Below are 21,286 nucleotides of genomic sequence, written 5' to 3'. Positions count from 1 at the left end.
CATTTTCAAAACTTACATATTAATACATGTGTCACAGTCACATAGCTCCAGGGACCTGGAGGTTGTGGGTTCAATACTTGCTGCAGGTGAATTTCAACATCCGTTTCCTCCCACGGTCCAAAAAAAAATGTTGGTAGGTGGATTGGTGACTCAAAAGTGTCCGTAGGTGTAGGTGTGTGAGTGAATGTGTGTGTGTGTCACCTTGTGAAGGACTGGCACGCCCTCCAGGATGTGTTCTTGCCTTGCCACCAGTGATTCCGGGGGGGGGGCTCCGGAGCCACCGTGACCCTGAATTGGATAAGAGGTTACAGATAATGAATGAATGAATGAATAAACCCCATGCCCAAAAGAGTTGGGATGCAGTGTAAAACAGATAAAAAAAACAGAATCCAATTATATGCCCAAAATTAAAACCCTTTATTTATTTAAAAACAGTGCAAAGAAAATATTTCAATATTTTTGAAAGTAAACTATCCCCCTTTTGAGTTTTCACAAAGATTGAGAGGGGGAAAGTTGTTTAATTCTGTAAAAATTTGGTTAGTTGGCATCAGGTCAGTGACATTTTAAATACTGAAATACTGCACAAGCAAATAGTGAAACAAGGCAAGATATAAAAAATATACTGTTACCGTTAGGCGGAACGGTGGCACAGTCAGACAGCTCCTGGGACCAGGAGGTTGTGGGTTTGAGTCCTGCTCCGGGTGACTGTCTGTGAGGAGTGTGGTGTGCTCTCCCTGTGTCTGCGTGGGTTTCCTCCGGGCGCTCCGGTTTCCACCCACGGTCCAAAAACACACGTTGGTAGGTGGATTGGTGACTCAAAAGTGTCTGTAGATGTGAGTGTGTTTGTGAGTGTGTTTCACCCTGTGAAGGACAGGCGCCCCCTCCAGGGTGTGTTCCCGCCTTGCGCCCAGTGATTCCGGGTAGCCTCCAGACTAGTGATCGACTGATACGTCGATCAGAGAAAACTGATACTGATACTCATCAGAGAAAACTGTATGAATTGTTTTCTTTTCTTCAGCTCTTACTATTTGTTACTGGCTGCTTTTTGTAACAACATGAGTTGATAGTTGTAACCTAGAAACCCAGCGTTATTTAGCTTCTAATTTTGCTCAATGGCCGGCAACGCCTAAAAAATCACTCATTGTTATATCTATCAGTATATCTCAAGTACTACAGGTCTAATGTCAACAGTTAATGTACCAAATTAAAGCTTAAAGTCACTGATTTTCATTGATTTAATCATTTTATATATAATCCCACTTGATAAATAAGTATTTTTGCTGTTATTGGAAATTGTTATGAAAAAATATTAGTGACAGTACAGATTTTCAGATTTTTCACTGCGCCATATTTGAGTAATGTGTACATATCATACACCAATCGAATGGTCAGACTCTCAGGAACACAAAAATATATACTAAAATGTAGGACTATGGAATTAAAGCTAAAAATATAAGATATTCCAAACTTCAGGTTTCTTTCTCATCAATGACAAAACCACTGCTTCTCCATCCATCCATCCATTATCCACCGCTTATCCGGGTCCGGGTCGCGGGGGAAGCAGTCGGAGCAAAGAAACCCAGACCTCCCTCTCCCCAGCCACCGACGCCAGCTCCTCCGGGGGTATACCGAGGCGTTCCCAGGCCAGTCGAGACATATAGTCTCTCCAGCGTGTTCTTGGTCTGCCCGGGGCCTCCTCCCCGTTGGACATGCCCGGAACACCTCTCCAGGAAGGCGTCCAGGAGGCATCCAAACCAGATGCCCGAACCACCTCAACTGGCTCCTCTCGACGTGGAGGAGCAGCGGATCCACTCCGAGTCTCTCCCATATGTCCGAGCTCCTAACCCTGTCTCTAAGGGAGAGTCCAGACACCCTGCGGAGAAAACTCATTTCAGCCGCTTGTACCCGCGATCTCGTTCTTTCGGTCACTACCCAAAGCTCGTGACCATAGGTGAGGGTTAGGACGTAGATTGAACGGTAAATCAAGAGCTTTGCTTTTCTGCTCAGCTCTCTCTTCACCACAACGGACCGGTACAGAGCCCGCATTACTGCTGACGCTGCACCGATCCGCCTGTCAATCTCACGCTCCATCTTTCCCTCACTCGTGAACAAGACCCCGAGGTATTTAAACTCCTCCACTTGAGGCAGGATCTCACTTCCAACCTGGAGAGAGCACTCCACCCTTTTCCGACTGAGTACCATGGACTTGGAGGTGCTGATCCTCATCCCTACCGCTTTACACTCGGCTGCAAACTGGTCCAGCAAGAGCCGGAGGTCCCGGCTCGATGAAGCCAACAAGACCACATCATCTGCAAAAAGCAGACATGGAATCCTGAGACCACCAAACCGGACACCCTCCGCCACTTGGCTACGCCGAGAAATTCTGTCCATAAAAATTGTGAACAGAACCGGTGACAACGGGCAGCCCTGACGGACTTACTGCCAGCCATACGAACCAGACTCCTGCTCTGTTTGTACAGGGACTGGATAGCTCGTAACAAAGAGCCCAGTACCCCATACTCCCTGAGCACCCCCCACAGAATACCCCGAGGGACACGGTCGAATGCCTTCTCCAGATCTACAAAACACATGTAGACTGGTTGAGCAAACTCCCATGCACCCTCCAGGATCCTAGCGAGGGTAAAGAGCTGGTCCTGTGTTCCACGACCGGGGCGGAATCCGCATTGTTCCTCGTGGATCCGAGGTTCAACTATCAGTCGGACTCTCTTCTCCAGTACCCCCGCATAGACCTTACCGGGGAGGCTGAGGAGTGTGATCCCCCTATAGTTGGAACACACCCTCCGATCCTCCTTTTTAAAAAGGGGAACCACCACCCCAGTCTGCCAGTCCAGAGGCACTGCCCCCATGGTCCACGCGATGTTGCAAAGACGTGTCAACCAGGACAGCCCCACAACATCCAGAGCCTTGAGGAACCCGAGGTGAACCTCATCCACCCCCGGGGCCCTACCGCCAAGGAGTTTCCCTACCACCTTGGCCACTTCAGCCCCAGTGATAGACGAATCTAGGCAAACCCTCAGCACACGTTTGGGCCTGCCAGGTCTGTCCAGCATCCTCCCCGCCATCTGATCCAACTCACCACAAGGTGGTGATCAGTTGACAGCTCAGCGCCTCTCTTCACCCGAGTTTCCAGAACATATGGCCGCAGGTCAGATGATACGACTATAAAGTCGATCATCGAAATGTGGCCTAGGGTATCCTGATGCCAGGTGTACTTGTGGACACCCTTATGCTCAAACATGGTGTTCGTAATGGACAAACTGTGACGGGCACAGAAATCCAATAACTGAACACCACTCGGGTTCAGATCAGTGGGGCCGTTCCTCCCAATCACGCCCCTCCAGGTCTCACTGTCATTACCCACGTGAGCGTTGAAGTCCCCCAGCAGAACAATGGAGTCCCCAGAATGAGTGTTCTCCAGCACTCCCTCTAGGGTCCCCAAGAAGGCAGGGTACTTTGAACTGCTGTTCGGTGCATAAGCACAAACAACAGTCAGAGCCCTTTCCCCAACCCGAAGGCGCAGGGAAATTACCCTCTCATCCACTGGGGTAAACCCCAACGTACAGGCGCTAAGCCGGGGGGCTATGAGTAAGCCCACACCTACCTTACGCCTCTCACCCTGGGCAACTCCAGAGTGAAAGAGCATCCAGCCCCTCTCAAGGAGATTGGTTCCAGAGCCCATACTGTGTGTCGAGGTGAGCCCAACTATATCTAGCCGGTACCTCTCAACCTCGCGCACCAGCTCAGGCTCTTTTCCCACCAGAGAGGTTACGTTCCATGTTCCAAAAGCCAGTTTCAGTAACCGAGGATCAGAACGCGAGGGCCCCCGACCCCGACCGCCACCCGATCCACAATGCACCAGACCCGGATTACTACCTCTCCCACAGGTGGTGGGCCCATGGGAGAGTGGACCCATGTATCTCCTTCGGGTTAAGCCCGGCTGGACCCCATAGGTGAAAGTCCGGCCACCAGGCGCTCGCTAAGGAGCCCCTCCACCAGGCCTGGCTCCAGGGTGAGGCCCCGGTAACCCTGCTCCGGGCAAGGGAGGCTGTGTCCATGATCTTATCTTTTTCATCTGTGTCTTTGTGGATCACTCCTTGTCTGGCCCATCACCTAGGACCAGTTTGCCTTGGGAGACCCTACCAGGGGCTATTGCCCCCGACAACATAGCTCCTAGGCTCACGCAGGCACGCAAACCCCTCCACCACGTTAAGGTGGTGATCCAAGGAGGAGTTTCTCCTTCACCACTGCTTCTCGAACATACAAAGTTAGCACCTCAACGCTTACTTTAGATATTCCCCTTCAAAACGAGACTAAATCCCCTGGAGACACACCATTTTGAAACGAAAAAAGTAATGGGACTCATGAACTCTTCAGTTTATAGTCACTAACATTGTTTTTTTTTTTTTTTTCAAAAATAAGACAAGCGCCTTGATTTTTTGTGGTTTTCATAAGCTTTTGACCACTTCATATATATTTCAAGACTCTAAATGGTTTCTTTTGCAAATTTGAAGGGTTTTCTGTAAAAATAAATCATGAAAATGCCTCTAGTTTATTCACTGCCTAAGGAATGGGAATATAGGCTTTACATATCGGCCATCGGCCACTACTGCTGTTTAAAAATCGGCATCGGTCATCAAAACACCCATATCGGTCAATCACTACTCCAGACCCACCACGACCCTGAATTCGATAAGCGGTTTCAGACAATGAATGAATGAATGAATGAATGTTACTGTTAAGCACTTTGAATTGCCACTGTGTACAATTGTGTGAGTAAACACTTAAGTGTAAAAACTGAATAGACAGAAGTCGAATAAACTTTAAACTAAATCATTTGTTATAATTAAACAGTGACTCGTGGAAAAACTCATGTTGTCAGAAGATATAATTATAAACATTCTTATTTCTTTAGTGTCACATTCCAATCATTTACACTCAGCCACACCAGCTGCTCTAGTTTGCAGACACTGAAGCCAGTGGGACTGAACTAATTTGCTGTTTTGTCCTTGCAAACAAACGCTGGTGAATTGAAGAAGCACTCCTGAGATTATGGGCCTGCTGTGATGTAATTAGTGCTGCATTGTACATTTGTTGATGTCCACAAGAAAACACTTTCACTGGAGAACACTCACTGCTCGTACGTTACTTGTATTCGGGCCAATGCTTTAAAAGAGAACATATGGGCATGTTTGTAGCTGTTTTGTGGCCTTAAGTATACTCTTGTTTCTCATTGCACAATATTAGTTCTCTTTTTTTTCTCTCTTTTCTTTTGTTTTTATTGGCTTGTGAGCTGCTAACCTACAGGATCAAGAGCTGGGATGAGGGGAGATGGTAGTATGCCAAAAACATTGCACAATACTGACTAGGAAATCTCAGTGGAATTGTGAGACAAAAGGCTACTTACTTTCACTTTTACCAAAAACTAACCTTTTTTGCACTTATAAGGAAATTTCTCCAATAAAGACTGAAAGTGGCCAGCAAGCGTGAGGCATGACCACTGAGGAATATAGAGGCATATCATTTGATCACTGTTTATTCCCACAGCTTATTTGCTCTATTGAGAATTTGGGTAAACAAGGAAACTGGTTCCAGATCAGTGTCATCTGCATCAGTTGCAGAATTTATTTGAAATTTGAGGGGGGGGGGGCGTGGTCTGTTTTTGATGAGGCGGTGGGTGTTTTTCCCCAGAAGCCATAAATAGGCAGAAGCTACCCAAAAGAGCAGAGGTGCAGTAGATACTCCAGATCTAAGCAACAGCCCAACACCATCACCACCACGGTATGTAGTCCTATCTGACCTGATCATTTGCAGGTTAATTTGATCCCCCCTGCAGACAATCTTCTCTCCAAAAGGATCAGTTCCAACTTTCTTCAGGTTGTGTGTGGAACTCAAGCCCTGCCTTCTGTCTCCTTCCTCAGATAAGATCAGGCAAACAGGAGAAGCCATGAAGATCCGAGCTCTTTTTTTCGTCCTGCTTCTGGCTTGCATGTATCCATGCCTGGCACAAGGTAATTGCTTGTTTTACTGTAATTTGCAATGTTCTGAAATGTTCTCTATGAAGAAAGGGCAGTAGCCGAGAGTAAAAATGCTCTAAATTACTAGTTCTTCACTTTCAGGTCACAGATTAATTTCAACATTTTACAGAATAGAATCTGATTAACTGCAGTAGTTTCGTCATAAGTTGATGTTAGATCATTTCTGTGGGGCCACTGAAATTTCGTCATGAAATTTAAACTCACCATAAATGAAAGCTGCTGTTATAAAACAACGCCAAATATTTTAAATGTCATAAATTGACATATACAGTTTGTTATGTTTGTTTTAAAGATTTCATCTGCTATTAATATTTTATGAAAATTAGCTTAACAGAAATAGTTATCTGGACTGAAATAAACTATAAACCACAGTTTATAGTCATCATCAGAAATATCATTTTCAGTGAATATCATTAAGTGCAAAGGTAAGCATAGGTGGTACATGCCCTACTTCAGTGCTTCCCAATTTGGGGGCTAGGGGGGTGCAGCAAGCAAATGAAAACATACATAATACATGCCACTTGTAATAATTTGAATGTAAAGGTGATTAATCACTTTATTAGTTTTTGTTCAGTTGGAAGGTGCTGTTCAGTGTAAGTTATAATTTTTAAAACAAACAGAGTTTGGAACGACAGACGATTGTTGAAGATGTGGGGTTAAAATATATTTTTATCCACGAAAGGGGGCACTGTAGAAACAGTTTGGGAACCACACTGGTTCATCCCCACAATGTCTAATTATAGCATGTCAGTTTTGAAAATACCTTAAACAAAATAAAATCAAGAAACATGCAGTGAAAGTCATTTTTTGTTGCATATAAGTCAAACTGTAATACATAAAAGAAGCCTTTGTAGCATGATAAAACAGCCCATTTGCTCTTGAATAAACGTCAGTTTTTCACTTTTTGCAACAGGTACCTTTGAAAACTGTTGCTTGAAACTCTCTCCTGGGATAAAGAAAAACATCAAAAAAAGAATTGCTCACTACAGGATTCAGGAGACTGACGGGGGATGCAATGTCCGAGCTATTGTGTAAGTTCTGGCTGCTTTCCCATGCTCTTCTGGGAAAATGGAGACTTTCAAATATTGTTTGGAGCTCAAAAGGGAGTGTGGTTTTCTCTGATTAAATTCAGTCACAATAGAAATACAGTCAAAGGTGATTAGAGGAGTCTGGATCTTTACTTAAATAAAAACTACTGTTACTTGGGCAGTTGAACTATTGAATTCAACTACTTCAAACTACTGGAATGTAACTATTTATATGAATGCATTGACTGAATGTTCTTTTGGTTACAATTTTTTAAACATTTCCATTGCAGATTCATCACAATGTTCAAAAGGGAGATCTGTGGTGACCCCAGCCAGCCGTGGGTGCAGGAATTGATGAAGAAAGTGGATATCCGGAGAGCCAAAGTTTAAAGAAAGACGGCCACAGTGGTCTTTATCTAAAAGCATGGTCACTGCGTGAGCAGTGACTGGGTGCCCGCAGCTCATAACCTTAATGCATCACTCACTGTGCGGCATTTATAGCCGGTCAGAGAACTGATCTTGGTTGGTCGTAAGTGCACATGCTTCTCACTGAGCCATGTATACACACTCCAAAAATAAATCATTGTATGAATGTAATTTAATTTAGCCACTCTTTTCCTTTCTGGTGAATAGAATAGAGTCAGCAGTTATGGACTTTGTTTCTTCAGCGTAAAATGTTTTTTTAAAACGTGGATACCATTTCAGTTTCATGACTTTGTAGCAGCTCTCTCAGTTCCGTTTTGGAGTGCAGTACATTAGCTTTAAAAGTCTTTACTGCAAATCACTGCGCACATTGTAGTGCAAAGAATGTGACATGTTCTCTATGCTGTGAATGTTGTCCTCTTATTTTCAATTTTTCCAACAGAGGTGTTAAGCTTAATCAAGAGCCTTTTTTATACCATGTACATCAGTATATTTTTGTTAAAAATGTAAACTCACAGGATGCTGTGTTGTGTCTGAATGTTAGTGTTTATTTACAATATGTGAAAGAGAAAATGAAGAGGGAGAAATATGTAAAGTGTTTTGTTTCATAATAAAGCATTTATACCATTTACATAAACTTGCTGGGTTTTTTTTCTATGAATTTTAATGAAGATGTACAGTCTTAGTCAGGCCTATCAGCCTCAATCAATATATTTGTAAAAATACCCTGTAAATAACTATTTGTTTTAATACATTAATAATAATGTACATCTCCAGTACAATATAAAAACAATTTAGAGCAATTTAGTACACTTTTGTTCACTAAACATACAAACAGCAGCTTTAAAGAAAGTCAAGCTGTGTTTCTTAAACCATTAAAAAAGCATGACATTGAAATACTGAGTTTGAAAATGAATGCAACATAAATATCTACAATTAAAATAGAAAATTGTGCAATTATTATTCCTTTGATAAAAGTGCTGAAGACATAACTTTTAGGGCACCCCTTACAGTGACATTTTTGTCTTGGATGAAGTGTAACATTCTTAACAATCAGGGAACTCATGAAGAAGGTGTAGGAGGAGGGAAGTTCTATTCTGTAATTCTATAGTGATTAATGACCATATGTTTATAATATACCTATAATATAGCACTTAAATCAAAATTTGCATCTACTGGGTCCAAACATTCTACAAGAAGACAGGACCTTAACAGACTAGACAACACCCAGATAAAACAGTAGCTGTGACACTCTCATGACACTCTGTACATTTTCAACGCTTCATTTAGATTTGTGTTCTGTCCATAGACACAAAACACTGATAAACAGTCCATGGTTTTGTCATCAATAAGATGAGCTGTTAATGACCCAGCTTGTACATTCTCTTTAGAAAGAAAATGCCCTGAAGAAGATGTACGAGTCAATATGTCAATAATCAATGCCATTCACTGGTTTGGGGGATGTAAAGCCTCTAGTATCAGGTTGTGTAGAGATGGAGTACGACCCAATACTTTTAGGATGAATTGTAGTTACCCATAAGCAATCATCCAACATCTAAACCTGACCTCACTAATACTCTCTTGAGTTTTAAATCTTCACTGAATTGTTTAAACATCTCATATAAGACCTTCCCAGGAAAGAAAATAATGTTACTGCAGCAAGAAGGAAACAAATTCTCTGCTTAGCACTCAAATTCTGAAGAAATGATGAGCCCTGTCCAGTGACTTCCTGTCTTGCACCCAGTCATATCAGATAAGCTCCAGACCCACCGCTACCATTATGATGAATTGGATATAGTTAATTATGTTAGTATTGTATTGATAAGTGATATACACTGATCAGACAAATACAAACCGCATTCCAAAAAAGTTGGGACACTAAACAAATTGTGAATAAAAACTGAATGCAATAATGTGGAGATGGCAAATGTCAATATTTTATTCGTAATAGAACATAGTTGACAGTTCAAAAATTTAATCTGAGTAAATGTAACATTTTAAAGGAAAAATATGTTGATTCAAAATTTCAGTGTCAACAAATCCCAAAAAAAGTTGGGACAAGTAGCAATAAGTGGCTGGAAAAAGGAAATTGAGCATATTACAAACAGCTGGAAGACCAATTAACACTAATTAGGTCAATTGACAACATTCATTCATTCATTATCTGTAACCGCTTATCAGTCACCCAGAGCGGGAATCGAACCCACAACCTCCAGGTACCTGCTGCGCCACCGTGCCTCCAATTGACAACATGATTGAGTATAAAAAGAGCTTCTCAGGGTGTCAGTGTCTCTCTGAAGCCAAGATGGTAAGAGGATCACCAATTCCACCATTGTTGCGCAGAAAGATAGTGCAGCAATTCCAGAATGGTGTTACCCAGCGTAAAATAGCAACTTTTAAGTTGTCATCATCAACCGTTTATAACACCATCAAAAGTTTCAGAGAATCTGGAACAATTGCTGTGCGTAAGGGTCAAAGCTGTAAAACTCTCCTGGATGCTCGTGATCTCTGGGCCCTTAAACGTCACTGCACCTCAAACAGGAATGCCACTGTCAAGGAAATAACAGAATGGGCTCAGGAATACTTCCAGAAAGCATTGTCAGTGAACACAATCCACCGTGCCATCCGCCGTTGCCAGCTGAAACTGCTAAGAGGAAGCCATTTCTAAGCAAGCTCCACAAGCACAGACGTTTGCACTGGGCCAGGGGTCTTTTAAAATGGAGTGTGGCAAAATGGAAGACTGTTCTGTGGTCAGATGAGTCACGATTTGAAGTTCTTTATGGAACACTGGGACGCCATGTCATCCGGACCAGAGAGGACAAGGATAACCCAAGTTGTTATCAACCCTTCGTTCAGAAGCCTGCATCACTGATGGTATGGGGTTGCATGAGTGCTTGTGGCATGGGCAGCTTGCATGTCTGGAAAGGCACCATTAATGCAGAGAACTATGTTCAGGTTCTAGAACAACATACATCTAGACGTCATCTCTTTCAGGGAAGACCCTGCATTTTTCAACAAGATAATGCCAGACCACATTCTGCAGCAATCACAACATCATGGCTACGTAGGAGAAGGATCCGGGTACTGAAATGACCAGTCTGCAGTCCAGATCTTTCACCTATAGAGAACATTTGGCGCATCATAAAAAGGAAGGTGCGACAAAGAAGGCCCAAGACGATTGAACAGTTAGAGGCCTGTATTAGACATGAATGGGAGAGCTTTCCTATTTCAAAACTTGAGAAACTGGTCTCCTCCGTCCCCAGACGTCTGTTGAGTGTCGTAAGAAGAAGGTGGATTGCCCAAAAAAATGGCCTTGTCCCAAATTTTTTGGGATTTGTTGACGCCATGAAATTTTGAAACAACATATTTTTCCCTTCAAATGATACATTCTCTCAGTTTAAACTTTTGATCAGTGATTTGTGTTTCTGAATATAATATTAGATGTTGGCACCTCCACATCATTGCATTCAGTTTTTATTCACAATTTGTTTAGTGTCCCAACTTTTTTGGAATCCGGTTTGTATTTAAATGACCTCCTTGTACAGACTTCATTTTTCCATTTTTTCAGATCCAATAACCAGGTGCACTTATTAGTTGCAAAAAAGTGATTCCATCTGTTGTTCTGCATATTTTGTTTGCCCTGAACTTCAGGAACCCTACAGTACCCCCACAGGCTAGGTATGATTTAGGTGGTGGATCATTTTCAGTGCTGCGTTGACACTGACATATTGGCAGTGGTGTTGTGTTACTGTGTGTTGCGCTGGTGCAAGTGGATCAGATAGAGCAGTGCTTTTGGAGTTTTTAAACCCCTCAGTGTCACTGCTGGGCTGAGTATAGGTCTCCAGTATCCTGTGGGCAGTGTCCAGTGACCACTGATGAAGGACTAGAGGATGACCAACATAAAATCTATAAGGTGGACAAACAATGTAGGTGTGTCTGATATGGTGGACAATGAAGCAGCATAGTATTTAAAAACTCCAGTAGCACTGCTGTGTCTGATCCACTCGTACAAGCACAACACACACATATTAAAAAAAGAAACGTCTGCTCAGACATGTGCAAGTTCCCTGTTCTCATGGCCACCACTGGTGTTTTTAAAAAGCTAGGTTTTTGGTGTCCTAAAATGCTGTTGTCATGTAGACACAATGCCAAAATACAGGTTAAGAAAATCTTTTAAAAAATATTCAGTTTCTTGTTGGCAGGGCCTTAGGATGGCATATTAAGAGCTCGAATTCTGAAGCTGACACTGATTGAGAAATCTGGTTTTTGAGGAGCTTCAGATTCTGTCAGTTCTCGCTGGTATCAGTACTATCTCTGGTGGCTTTATGGTAAATCTTGTGCAAGAAGAACCTGCCTTTACCACCAGAAGTAATAGCACATCTCAGCTGGAATGTTCTGTCCTAATAAACACTTGCTATTAACATTGCCATGCCATGTTCCGCTTAGTTGTGCAATCCCAGAACATATACGTGTCAGTTAGAGAGTCAGTCCATTAGAAATCATGTTTTTTTTAAAAAGTCCTTCTGTGTAAACTTCTCTATCCCTCATTAACATCCCTCACTGCCTGCAGTCAAAATGGACTCTAATGCACATCACTCCAATGTTCTAGCGGCGAGATGTGCATTGCTTTGTAGCTTGCTCTGCATGTCAGTTCACGCTCAGAAGTTTCATGTGCAGGGGAAAGCGGCCACACCATTTTATCTCACTCCATCAGAGATATCAACTTTTTTTTTTTCCATGAAGGGTGACAAAGAAACTTCAGCGTGCTTGAGGGGATTGGATTACAGTAAGATTTGGATTTGTTTTATTTTCTCCGCTAACTTTAATGCCGTGATTCAGATTCCGGGTATCCAAATCCATCAGCAGGTCCATCTGGATTTACTTAGGGAAAGAACACTAGACTTTGGCCCAAAAACTAATAAGCTATGTAATACTGAGCTTTATTTTTTATTCCTAGAAGGATATATGTTAGATGGGCTGGGATTTCCCCAGAGCTGGACTGAATTTCTGTGGTATTTTGATAAAATGCTGCTTTGTAATTGTGAAAATGGCTGCTCCGACGTTTTCATCTGTTAAATTTTGAACCCCCATAGTCGTGGTGGGTAATGAGTAATCCTGAGCATTTTTCACCACTGGCACTGGCTATAATTTTGGACATAATGCTGATAGTTAAACTTCAGATCACACTATTATAGGCACTAAACTTTATCTCCTGTCTGTGATATCACTGATGACTCAAATAACGACAAGCAGTGCTGTAGACAGTGACATTCATGGGAAAACTCCTTTCATAACAATACAGCATATCATGTTAATCAAGGGTGGCACTGTGGCACAAGCTGCTAAGTCACAGCCACACCTCTAGAGACATGGTCCTGGGTTTGATCCTTATCTTGGGTCACTGTCTATGAGGAGTTTGGTGGTCCTCCTTGTGTCTTCATGGGGCTTTATTATTGTCCCAGATGTCAGAAAACACTTGGTGGTAGGTGGATTGGCTGTGTGTGAGTGACAGGGTGAATGTGTGAAACTGTCCACAGGTGTGAAAGTGAGTGACTGGGTGAGTGTGTGTTTCTTCTACTTTAAGGTGCATTCATTACAGGCTTTTAGTTGCACATATAATCAACTTGAACGTATAATCATTGTAGAAAACAAGCCTCAGTGCCAAGCCTCAGTGCGTATATATTAATAGATCTGTGTTCTCTGAAGCAATTAAATAACATTCAAATCACATTTGACTCAAGAGTTGGACTGGTGTTTGCGATCCAGAACTAATTTTCCAACATCTGGAGCTCACCTCACTTTTGCTCTTGTGAATGTAATGAAATCTTCTGAGACAAAAAGGTTTCAACATCTCGTCTGAGGCATCATCAAGAGACTTGAAACAATTACTGCACCAAAGTAGAGGCAACTATAAATGCCTACAATATGTATCACTATATCTCCACAAATACTCTTTGTTTCGAAAGAAAGTTTTCAAAAGCATGAGCAAACACATTTTTCTCACATAGTAAATGTAGAGAGCTTTGCAGGAAAATTTTATACCCGTGTTTTTTGTAACGTGTTTCTTGCGAACACATATGGTCGTTATTCTCAAAGCCAAAGTAAGTTAATGGTAAGCAGATTTTTATAGAAAATGAAGAGCAGAAATATGCTGTTGCTTTAGTTTGAAAGCCTCTGAGGTCTGGATGTTTCAAACCTCCAAACCCATGAGGAAAGTTATTAGCAAAGGCTTAACTGCCACCACATTGTTCATAATTTGTCCCTAACTGTGAACCACTAAAATATGGCCATGTTTTCCAGAGTTATATATCTCTGTTTTATTATCCTTGGCCACAAAGCTCTAAAGTCCTGGAAACCTGGGTTTCATCCTTGCCTCCTGTCACTCTCTGTGTGGTGTTTGACGTGTTCTCACTGTGTCTGTGTGTGATTCCTGCAGGTGCATCTTTCCTTAACTCACACATTTTGGTAGGTGAACAGACTTTGCTAATCCATCCAAAGCTGTGGGAATGTGAGTGAGCCCTGCACAGGGCTTGAGCTTGTGCCCAATGACTATGGATAGGATCCAGAACCAACACAACACTGATTGAAATTGATAAATAGTTATCCTTGGACAAAACATTCTATATGGCCACAGTCTTACAGTATCACTCCTGATATTGCAGTTCCACAATTATTCCAGTCCAGTGCAGTCTCTCTCGACAACACTTGGCTAATGTGCTGATGTCTATTAACTGACGTACTATATAACATTCATTCATTATCTGTAACCGCTTATCCAAGTCAGGGTCACGGTGGGTCCAGAGCCTACCTGGAATCATTGGGCGCAAGGCAGGAATACACCCTGGAGGGGGCGCCACTCCTTCACAGGGCAACACAGACACACACATTCACTCACACACTCACACCTACGGACACTTTGGAGTCACCAATCCACCTACCAACGTGTGTTTTTGGACTGTGGGAGGAAACCGGAGCACCCGGAGGAAACCCACGCGAACACAGGGAGAACACACCAACTCCTCACCCGGAGCAGGAATCAAACCCACAACCTCCAGGTTCCTGGAGCTGTGTGACTGCGACACTACCTGCTGCACCACCGTGCCGCCCTTACTATATAACACTTATGTCATAATACAGTAAATAAGTGCAGTAACACTTAAATTAATAAGTAATGAACTAAGTCAGACCAGAGCTTTATTTCTGGATAAATATCCATAAAGAACATTTTGTACAACTCTGATGAAAGTTATAAAAATGGAGCTCTGTGATATTCAAGTCTCAAAATCCTGGATTCAGCCAAAATCCTCAGAGTGAACAGCCAATGAAAACATTCATACAGTAAACAGTAGAAAGTAATTCTCAAACACTTTGGGCCATGACCGCTGATTTCCCTCAGACAAAAAGGAACAAAAGCCATGCGTAGAGCCATGAGATGCATCAAACTACACAGCACTGCTAACTCTAACTGCACACAACAGTAACTCTTAGTGTCTGGCTTTAATCTGTGAGGGACTGTGTGCTATCGTTGGTGTTGGAGCTTTCTTGGGAAAGTCGTACATTATTCAAAACCTGCTAATCAATAACACGTGTGTAAACCTTCTGTGAAAATCATTCCGAGACCTCATTTCCTTTTGTACAGAAATTACAGAATTACAACAGGATGGAGGACTTGAGAGTGAATCACATAAAACATAAACTAGCAACAGAGCAAAAGCAAACAAAGACACCAAAATTCACTTCGAACTAATGCTCAGAGGCAGCAAACAAGACAAATGTGTGTCATTTCACAGAATCATGGGCTCAGCAGAAACACAGTGCACATGAGATGATGAAATGAGAACATGCTGCTGAAGTATAAACATATGAAAGTATGCCTGAAGTTTTCCCGAAAGCATGAGTGACCCTGTTGAGATGTGGGAACATATTTTGTGGTCAGAAGAGGCAAAGGCCAAGGTTCATAGTGCTTCTCTCCAAACCATAACAGTCCCTAAAAGCTTCCTCATATATCAGCTGGCATTTAAAGTGGTACTTCAATAGAAATACAATGCCCTATAATGCTTTATTAATAATAATGCAAAGACATATACAGCATATAGCCGATGTTCTTATCCAGAGTGCCTTACCTTTCTAAATTGCAGATATATGCAGCTGTGGTGTTAGAAATCTTGCCCAATGATGGTTATAGGTCTATCATGGTGGGTTTATCCAGAAGGGGAATTGAACGCGGGTTGCCTTGATGAAGACAGATGTTACCCACCACACTACATCAACAACAAAGTTGTTTAATCATTTCTCTAGGTTGTAAACTCTCCCTTGGAAACTGTCTAATTACAGTTTCTTGAATTGCTTAAACATTTTCCGGAAACACAAAACCCAAGCTCTCTTCATCTCATTATATGTAACCGCTTATCCAATTCAGGGTCGCGGTGGGTCCAGAGCCTACCTGGAATCATTGGGCACAAGGCGGGATTACATTCCCTCACACCTACGGACACTTTTTGAGTCGCCAATCCACCAACTAATGTGTGTTTTTGGACTGTGGGAGGAAACCAGAGCACCCGGAGGAAACCCACCTGGACATGGGGAGAACACACCAACTCCTCACCGACAGTGACCCAGAGTGGGAATCGAACCCAAAACCTCCAGGCCCCCTTGTTTAAAATTAAATACTGCTGTCAAATGACACAGTCGCTACACATTACACACACACAAAATATATATATATATATATATATATATATATATATATATATATATAAAATAGAATCTTAAATAAAAAAATCTTAAAATAACAGGACATTTATGAAAACATCATTTTTAAAATGTATTTAAAAACCTGCAAAAAACAAAAACTGTACTATGTATAATTGCATTTACAATACAGTGTCAATTATTCATTTTTTTATGAACCCAGCTTCATGTAAAATGTTTCATTCATGGCCTCCTCGTGGATTCCATTTCAAAATATTCCCTAAACACATAAGGACAGACCTCATGGCTCTGTAAACATGTGCTGCTTCATAAACACTGATCATCTACCAACCAAATATCTCCCAGTAACTCAATAAAATACCTGCTGGGTGGTGGTCTTGTGGGGGTGAGAGTCTCCTGCTGTTGCAAGAACACACATGTCTGTTCACTCCGTAAGCAATCTGCTTCTAATTTGCACACGTCCTGCTACCCTCGTTGTTACTAAAAGGACACGTGCAGTTTTTACCTGTCATGTGTAAACAGTGACAATGGTGTGTTATCTGTGTTTAAACTTTGTTCCTTTTTGGACCAGTGAGGATCAACACAGTGCAACTCAATGCTGAACATGTTTTTAACAGTGAGCATGTGTTTAGAGTTTAGCAAAAAAAAAGGCTGCATCACATCTGAAATCTGTGGTGAATAGTGTTTAATGGTGTTGTGAGTTGATAGTTTGGTTCTGAGAATGAATTCAGTGTTTTAGCGATAAATAAACTTTCAGACACAGGGCTATTGTTTGTTTTTTAGAATGCAGAAAGCACTAACTTGGTAAATTTGCATCCTACACGTTACCTGCATGACTGGCTGGATTTCATTTACTCAATTAACTCCAGTTATCGCATTATAACATTTAGAGCCAACTCCTGTATGATTACATATACTGCAGGTGTGCACATGTTCTGAGAGCACCTGTGTAAACAATATAAAATATGCACAATGTTCAAACAATGGAAAATATTTCTCATCAGACATAAATTATTTGTGACAACATTCAGGACTCTAAACTTTAGAAGATGGTTCTGTATGACATCTGGTATCCTAACACAAATCTGTGTTGTCTGATCATTAGTTTTCAGATGTAAATAGTGTTTACAACAAACTACGTCTTGCTGCCTACAGAGCTCCAGCTTTTCTAAAATTAGACACGGATACATTGCTAGTGTTGGTTGATATTAATACAACTTTTAATCTCTTTAATATCAGTGCAGAGCAATGCTGTTTTTTGTTGTTTTTAGCTGTTTTTACTGTCAACAGTGAGACTTTCATTTATAATAAAATAAATAAATAAAAGACCCCCCACATAAACATAAATCATGCTTTCAAAGACGCCACACACAACAAAAGCAAGAGGAACATCACTTGAAGCTTGTTTCATGCAAAGCTAGAATAATGGATCCGTGACAAAATAAAGAGTAGGGTTTAAAAATGTTGGCATGTTTTATTGTTGTTACAGATTCTTCTGTGGGAAATGACAAGGGAAAGGGTCCATGCATGACATATTCAGTGCCATTGACTTTTGGGAAATAAAGGTTCCCCCTTCGTCTGACACTGTTAGCTAAATAATACAGATGTAAAATAATTAGAAAAGGCTGTGGCCTAAAAGCGACAGAGGCTGACTTAAACAGAAGGACAGTTGATCCACTTAACCAGCAGGAACAGGGAGGAGGTGGGAGAACAGTGCTGTGTCCTCATTTTACTGCTGTGTAATCACAATAAAAACACACTCAATAGACGTTAACATATAGTTATTGATTCCTTTAGTGTGTTTAAACGGATTTCAGACCGTCCGCATCAAATGAGGAGCTTATCTGCATGTGCACACTAATTTAGAGATCTGCATCTACTACCAAACCACAAACTGTGAAACAAAACAACCCTGGTTTTAGTGGTTTGCCTAAATTTGAAAACGTGGGTTAAAACATTTTGATTTTGTTTCCTATGTGAGTGTGTTGACTTTACAAATGTCCCACCTCCTCATCTGAGTCTCTCTGGGTTTAACTGAGCAAAACACATATAATGAGTGCAGAGAAATAAGAGTGCAGGTTATATATGAAGAATAGGAGAACAGAGAAAAAGCAGAACAAAGTGAAAACAGCTAAACACCAGCGGATCACTGCAGTGTGCTTGTTGAATCCTTTGTCCTGAACAGAGCTGTTTAAATAAGAACTGTGATGTTTTTTGGTCCTTGTTTCACCCAAGCATGGCAGAGACATTTAATTCAGACCCCAGAGCATGGTGTTATCATGTGCAAAAGTGGTATAAATTGTGCCTTTTAAGATTTGTTTTTATCTGCTGCTTTTTGTACATTCTACTCAGGTTGCCACTATTAAATATTAGGGTTCAGGTAACATTGCTGTCACATAGCTCCAGGGTCCTGGGGTTGTGGGTTTGAGCCCCACTCCAGCGATTTGCTGTTAGAAGTTTGGTGTGTTCCTCTGAGACTGGTGCCCTCTCAAAGGTGTGATGCCGGACTCACTGCCACCCTGAACTGAATAAGCAATTACAGACAATGTATGAATTATTAAATATTTAACCAATTAACTATTTTTCCAATTATATGGAAATTATATTATTATTATATATTATGTCATCAGGAATGCAGTAAACCTTGTCCAGCCATTTTAAAAACACGTGTGGCATTCTGTCTTCTGTCCCAGAGCAGCTGTCACTCCTGTGTGCATGTGCTCCACTACTCAGGACATGCGTGTTCATGCCTGAGCCCCAGTGCTTATATTTGTGTGGGAAATGTTCAAATTGATATAGATAGCAATATTACCTTAGAATCAAAGGACTATGTGGGATTCTTTCTTTCTAGAATGATGGCAGCGATGTATGTCAAAGGGCTACAACAATCTCGCTACTATATACCATGATAAAACGACAGGAAGAGACTCATTGAATAGGAATTTAAGGAAATGTAATCAAAATTGATAATCGGTGTACGGTGTGAGCTTACCTTTGGGTCACATAAGGCGAACAAAGACGTGCAGCCAAGATTATTTTGCGTCAAGTAATGTTATTTCTTCCAGAAAATCTTTCATCAGCCATTCAGAGAATACACTGGTGTGTGCTTGTCTGTGCAAGTAAGGAATTATGAGTCAGTAATAACAGTACTCCAGAAGCAACATCCCCCTGACAGACTGCCAGGTTAATGAAAAATTGGGAACACTACAAGCACAAACTGGCAGAACACGCTAAAAGTAATGTTAGGCCTACTGAGAAATGAGGTGAGAAATAATTATTTATATTGGAGTCAAATTGAAACAGAAGGAAACTTGTAGTTTTCAAAACTGCATTCTATTTATGTATTTGTTTGATTCCAGTGAGCTAATAAGCTGGTCTGTTGTCCCTGGACAGGTGATTACAAACTAATAGCCCATGTCAACGGCTCTGTAAACACAATAATTAAATAAATATGTATGTTTACGAGTCTGGTTTGCTTTAAGCCTTCTATTGTGTTTACGTTTAAAGGCTTGATAATCAGTGCTCTCTCTTAATTTGGTTGGTAAACTATTCTAGTGGTTCTAACTGAGAAGACATTTTACAGACACCTACTACATCTCTCGTACAACACAGTCCCTTTTGGTAGAATCAGAATCAGAATCAGAATCAGAATCTCTTTATTTCGCCAGGTATGTTAGACATACTAGGAATTTGTCTTGGTGACAGCAACACATGTATGACATGTAACACGTACACAGACTGTTAACAAAACTTTAAAAGAGGTACAATAAACAATAAATAGACTAAAAAAATACAGTTAAGTACTAGAAAAAAAAGAGCGTTAAGACATAAATTAGACAACATAAAATATAAAATCTATACTGTACAGATATGCGTATGAATATAAATGTTTCCAGATATTCCTAAAGTAGGTTATATTATATATTGTTGTAGAAGTTACAGAAATAGAACTTCTGTACAGCTGTGCAAAATAGCATAGTGCAAGTGAGAAGCCAGTTTGATTAATTAGTCTGATTAATTCTGATTGATTGTTTTTAGTGTCTGTTTATAAAGTGTCCGTTTATTTGAGAATTGTCAAATTAGTTTGTGAGCAGCTAGTAAAACAATATGCTATATGAGGTACAATCACAGCATGCATAAATAAAATAACAGTTTCTTTGTGTAAGTATGGTTTTATAGGTCTGAAATTAGCCAAATTCCATTTGATAATACTCACTCAAACTTTTTGACATGCTTTTTATATATACATAAACTGTGTACTAAAAATAATGTGGAGTATGCAGTATGTAAACTAAATGAATTTTTATAATACCCCAAAGATTAGGTACTATTCTCGTCAAATATTCCAGAATGCAACAGAAGCTGCCTTCAAGGCCTTCTTGAGAATTTCTACTTATAATTTTGGATGTTGTAAACAAGACATGATATGCTTTCAAGTCTTTTTTTTTTTTTGGTCAGAGGAAATGGACCCCATGAGAAAACGTTTCCTTTTGTTTTTCTGTAATCAAGTTTTTCGTGTATTCCTGACTTTAAAATGTTTTTTAAATCATAAAAAAATCCTCAGCAACGTGCTTCACAAAATGTATACAAGCTCGAACTGTACAGATAAAATGCAAAACTGCAGCTATTAAAGGGAATGTCTAAGATTGTGGGGACACGCAGTTTGAAGCTCTACGTCTTTTAAGGTTGAACAGTGTGTTTAAAGGGGAAAAAAATGACAGTTGTTTTTACGTGGCTGAAGTGTAACTTGTCTGTAAATTTTATTCACTGTTTGAATTACCACAGAAAGTCATTTGTAACTGGAGTTGTTTAGTTTTGTAGCACTTTTGGTAATGCAGACACACACTCACAACTAGGGCCACACTAGGGACCTTTTTGGACCGTGGGAGGAAACCAGAGCACTCAGAGAAAACCCATGTGGAAACGGGGAGAACATAATAATTTTAATCCAGTACAGTGCCAACATTTTTATCATTTAATCATTTTTTTATCAGCTTTATACTCATTATTATGTCTCTCATAGTTGTTGGTAATATTTGTATTAGTTTGTTTTCATTTTAAAGCTGT

The 21,286-nt window shown here is 40.8% G+C and overlaps 1 protein-coding gene across 1 annotated transcript; it reads left to right on the top strand.

Annotated features, from left to right (window-relative positions):
* Positions 1–5,727: 5,727 nt before the first annotated feature.
* Positions 5,728–7,515, top strand: ccl25b (chemokine (C-C motif) ligand 25b). The gene is made up of 4 exons (XM_066647788.1): positions 5,728–5,799; positions 5,940–6,029; positions 6,970–7,087; positions 7,375–7,515. Exons 2-4 carry the CDS (start codon positions 5,966–5,968, stop codon positions 7,472–7,474), a joined length of 282 nt encoding a protein of 93 aa, XP_066503885.1. The 5' UTR covers positions 5,728–5,799; positions 5,940–5,965; the 3' UTR covers positions 7,475–7,515.
* Positions 7,516–21,286: the final 13,771 nt, after the last annotated feature.

Source organism: Hoplias malabaricus, chromosome 16 (assembly GCF_029633855.1).
Source record: "Hoplias malabaricus isolate fHopMal1 chromosome 16, fHopMal1.hap1, whole genome shotgun sequence".
In the NCBI taxonomy this organism is placed as follows: Eukaryota; Metazoa; Chordata; class Actinopteri; order Characiformes; family Erythrinidae; genus Hoplias; species Hoplias malabaricus.
Note: the sequence above shows the minus strand (reverse complement) of the source record. Positions and strands in the feature narration are given on the sequence as shown.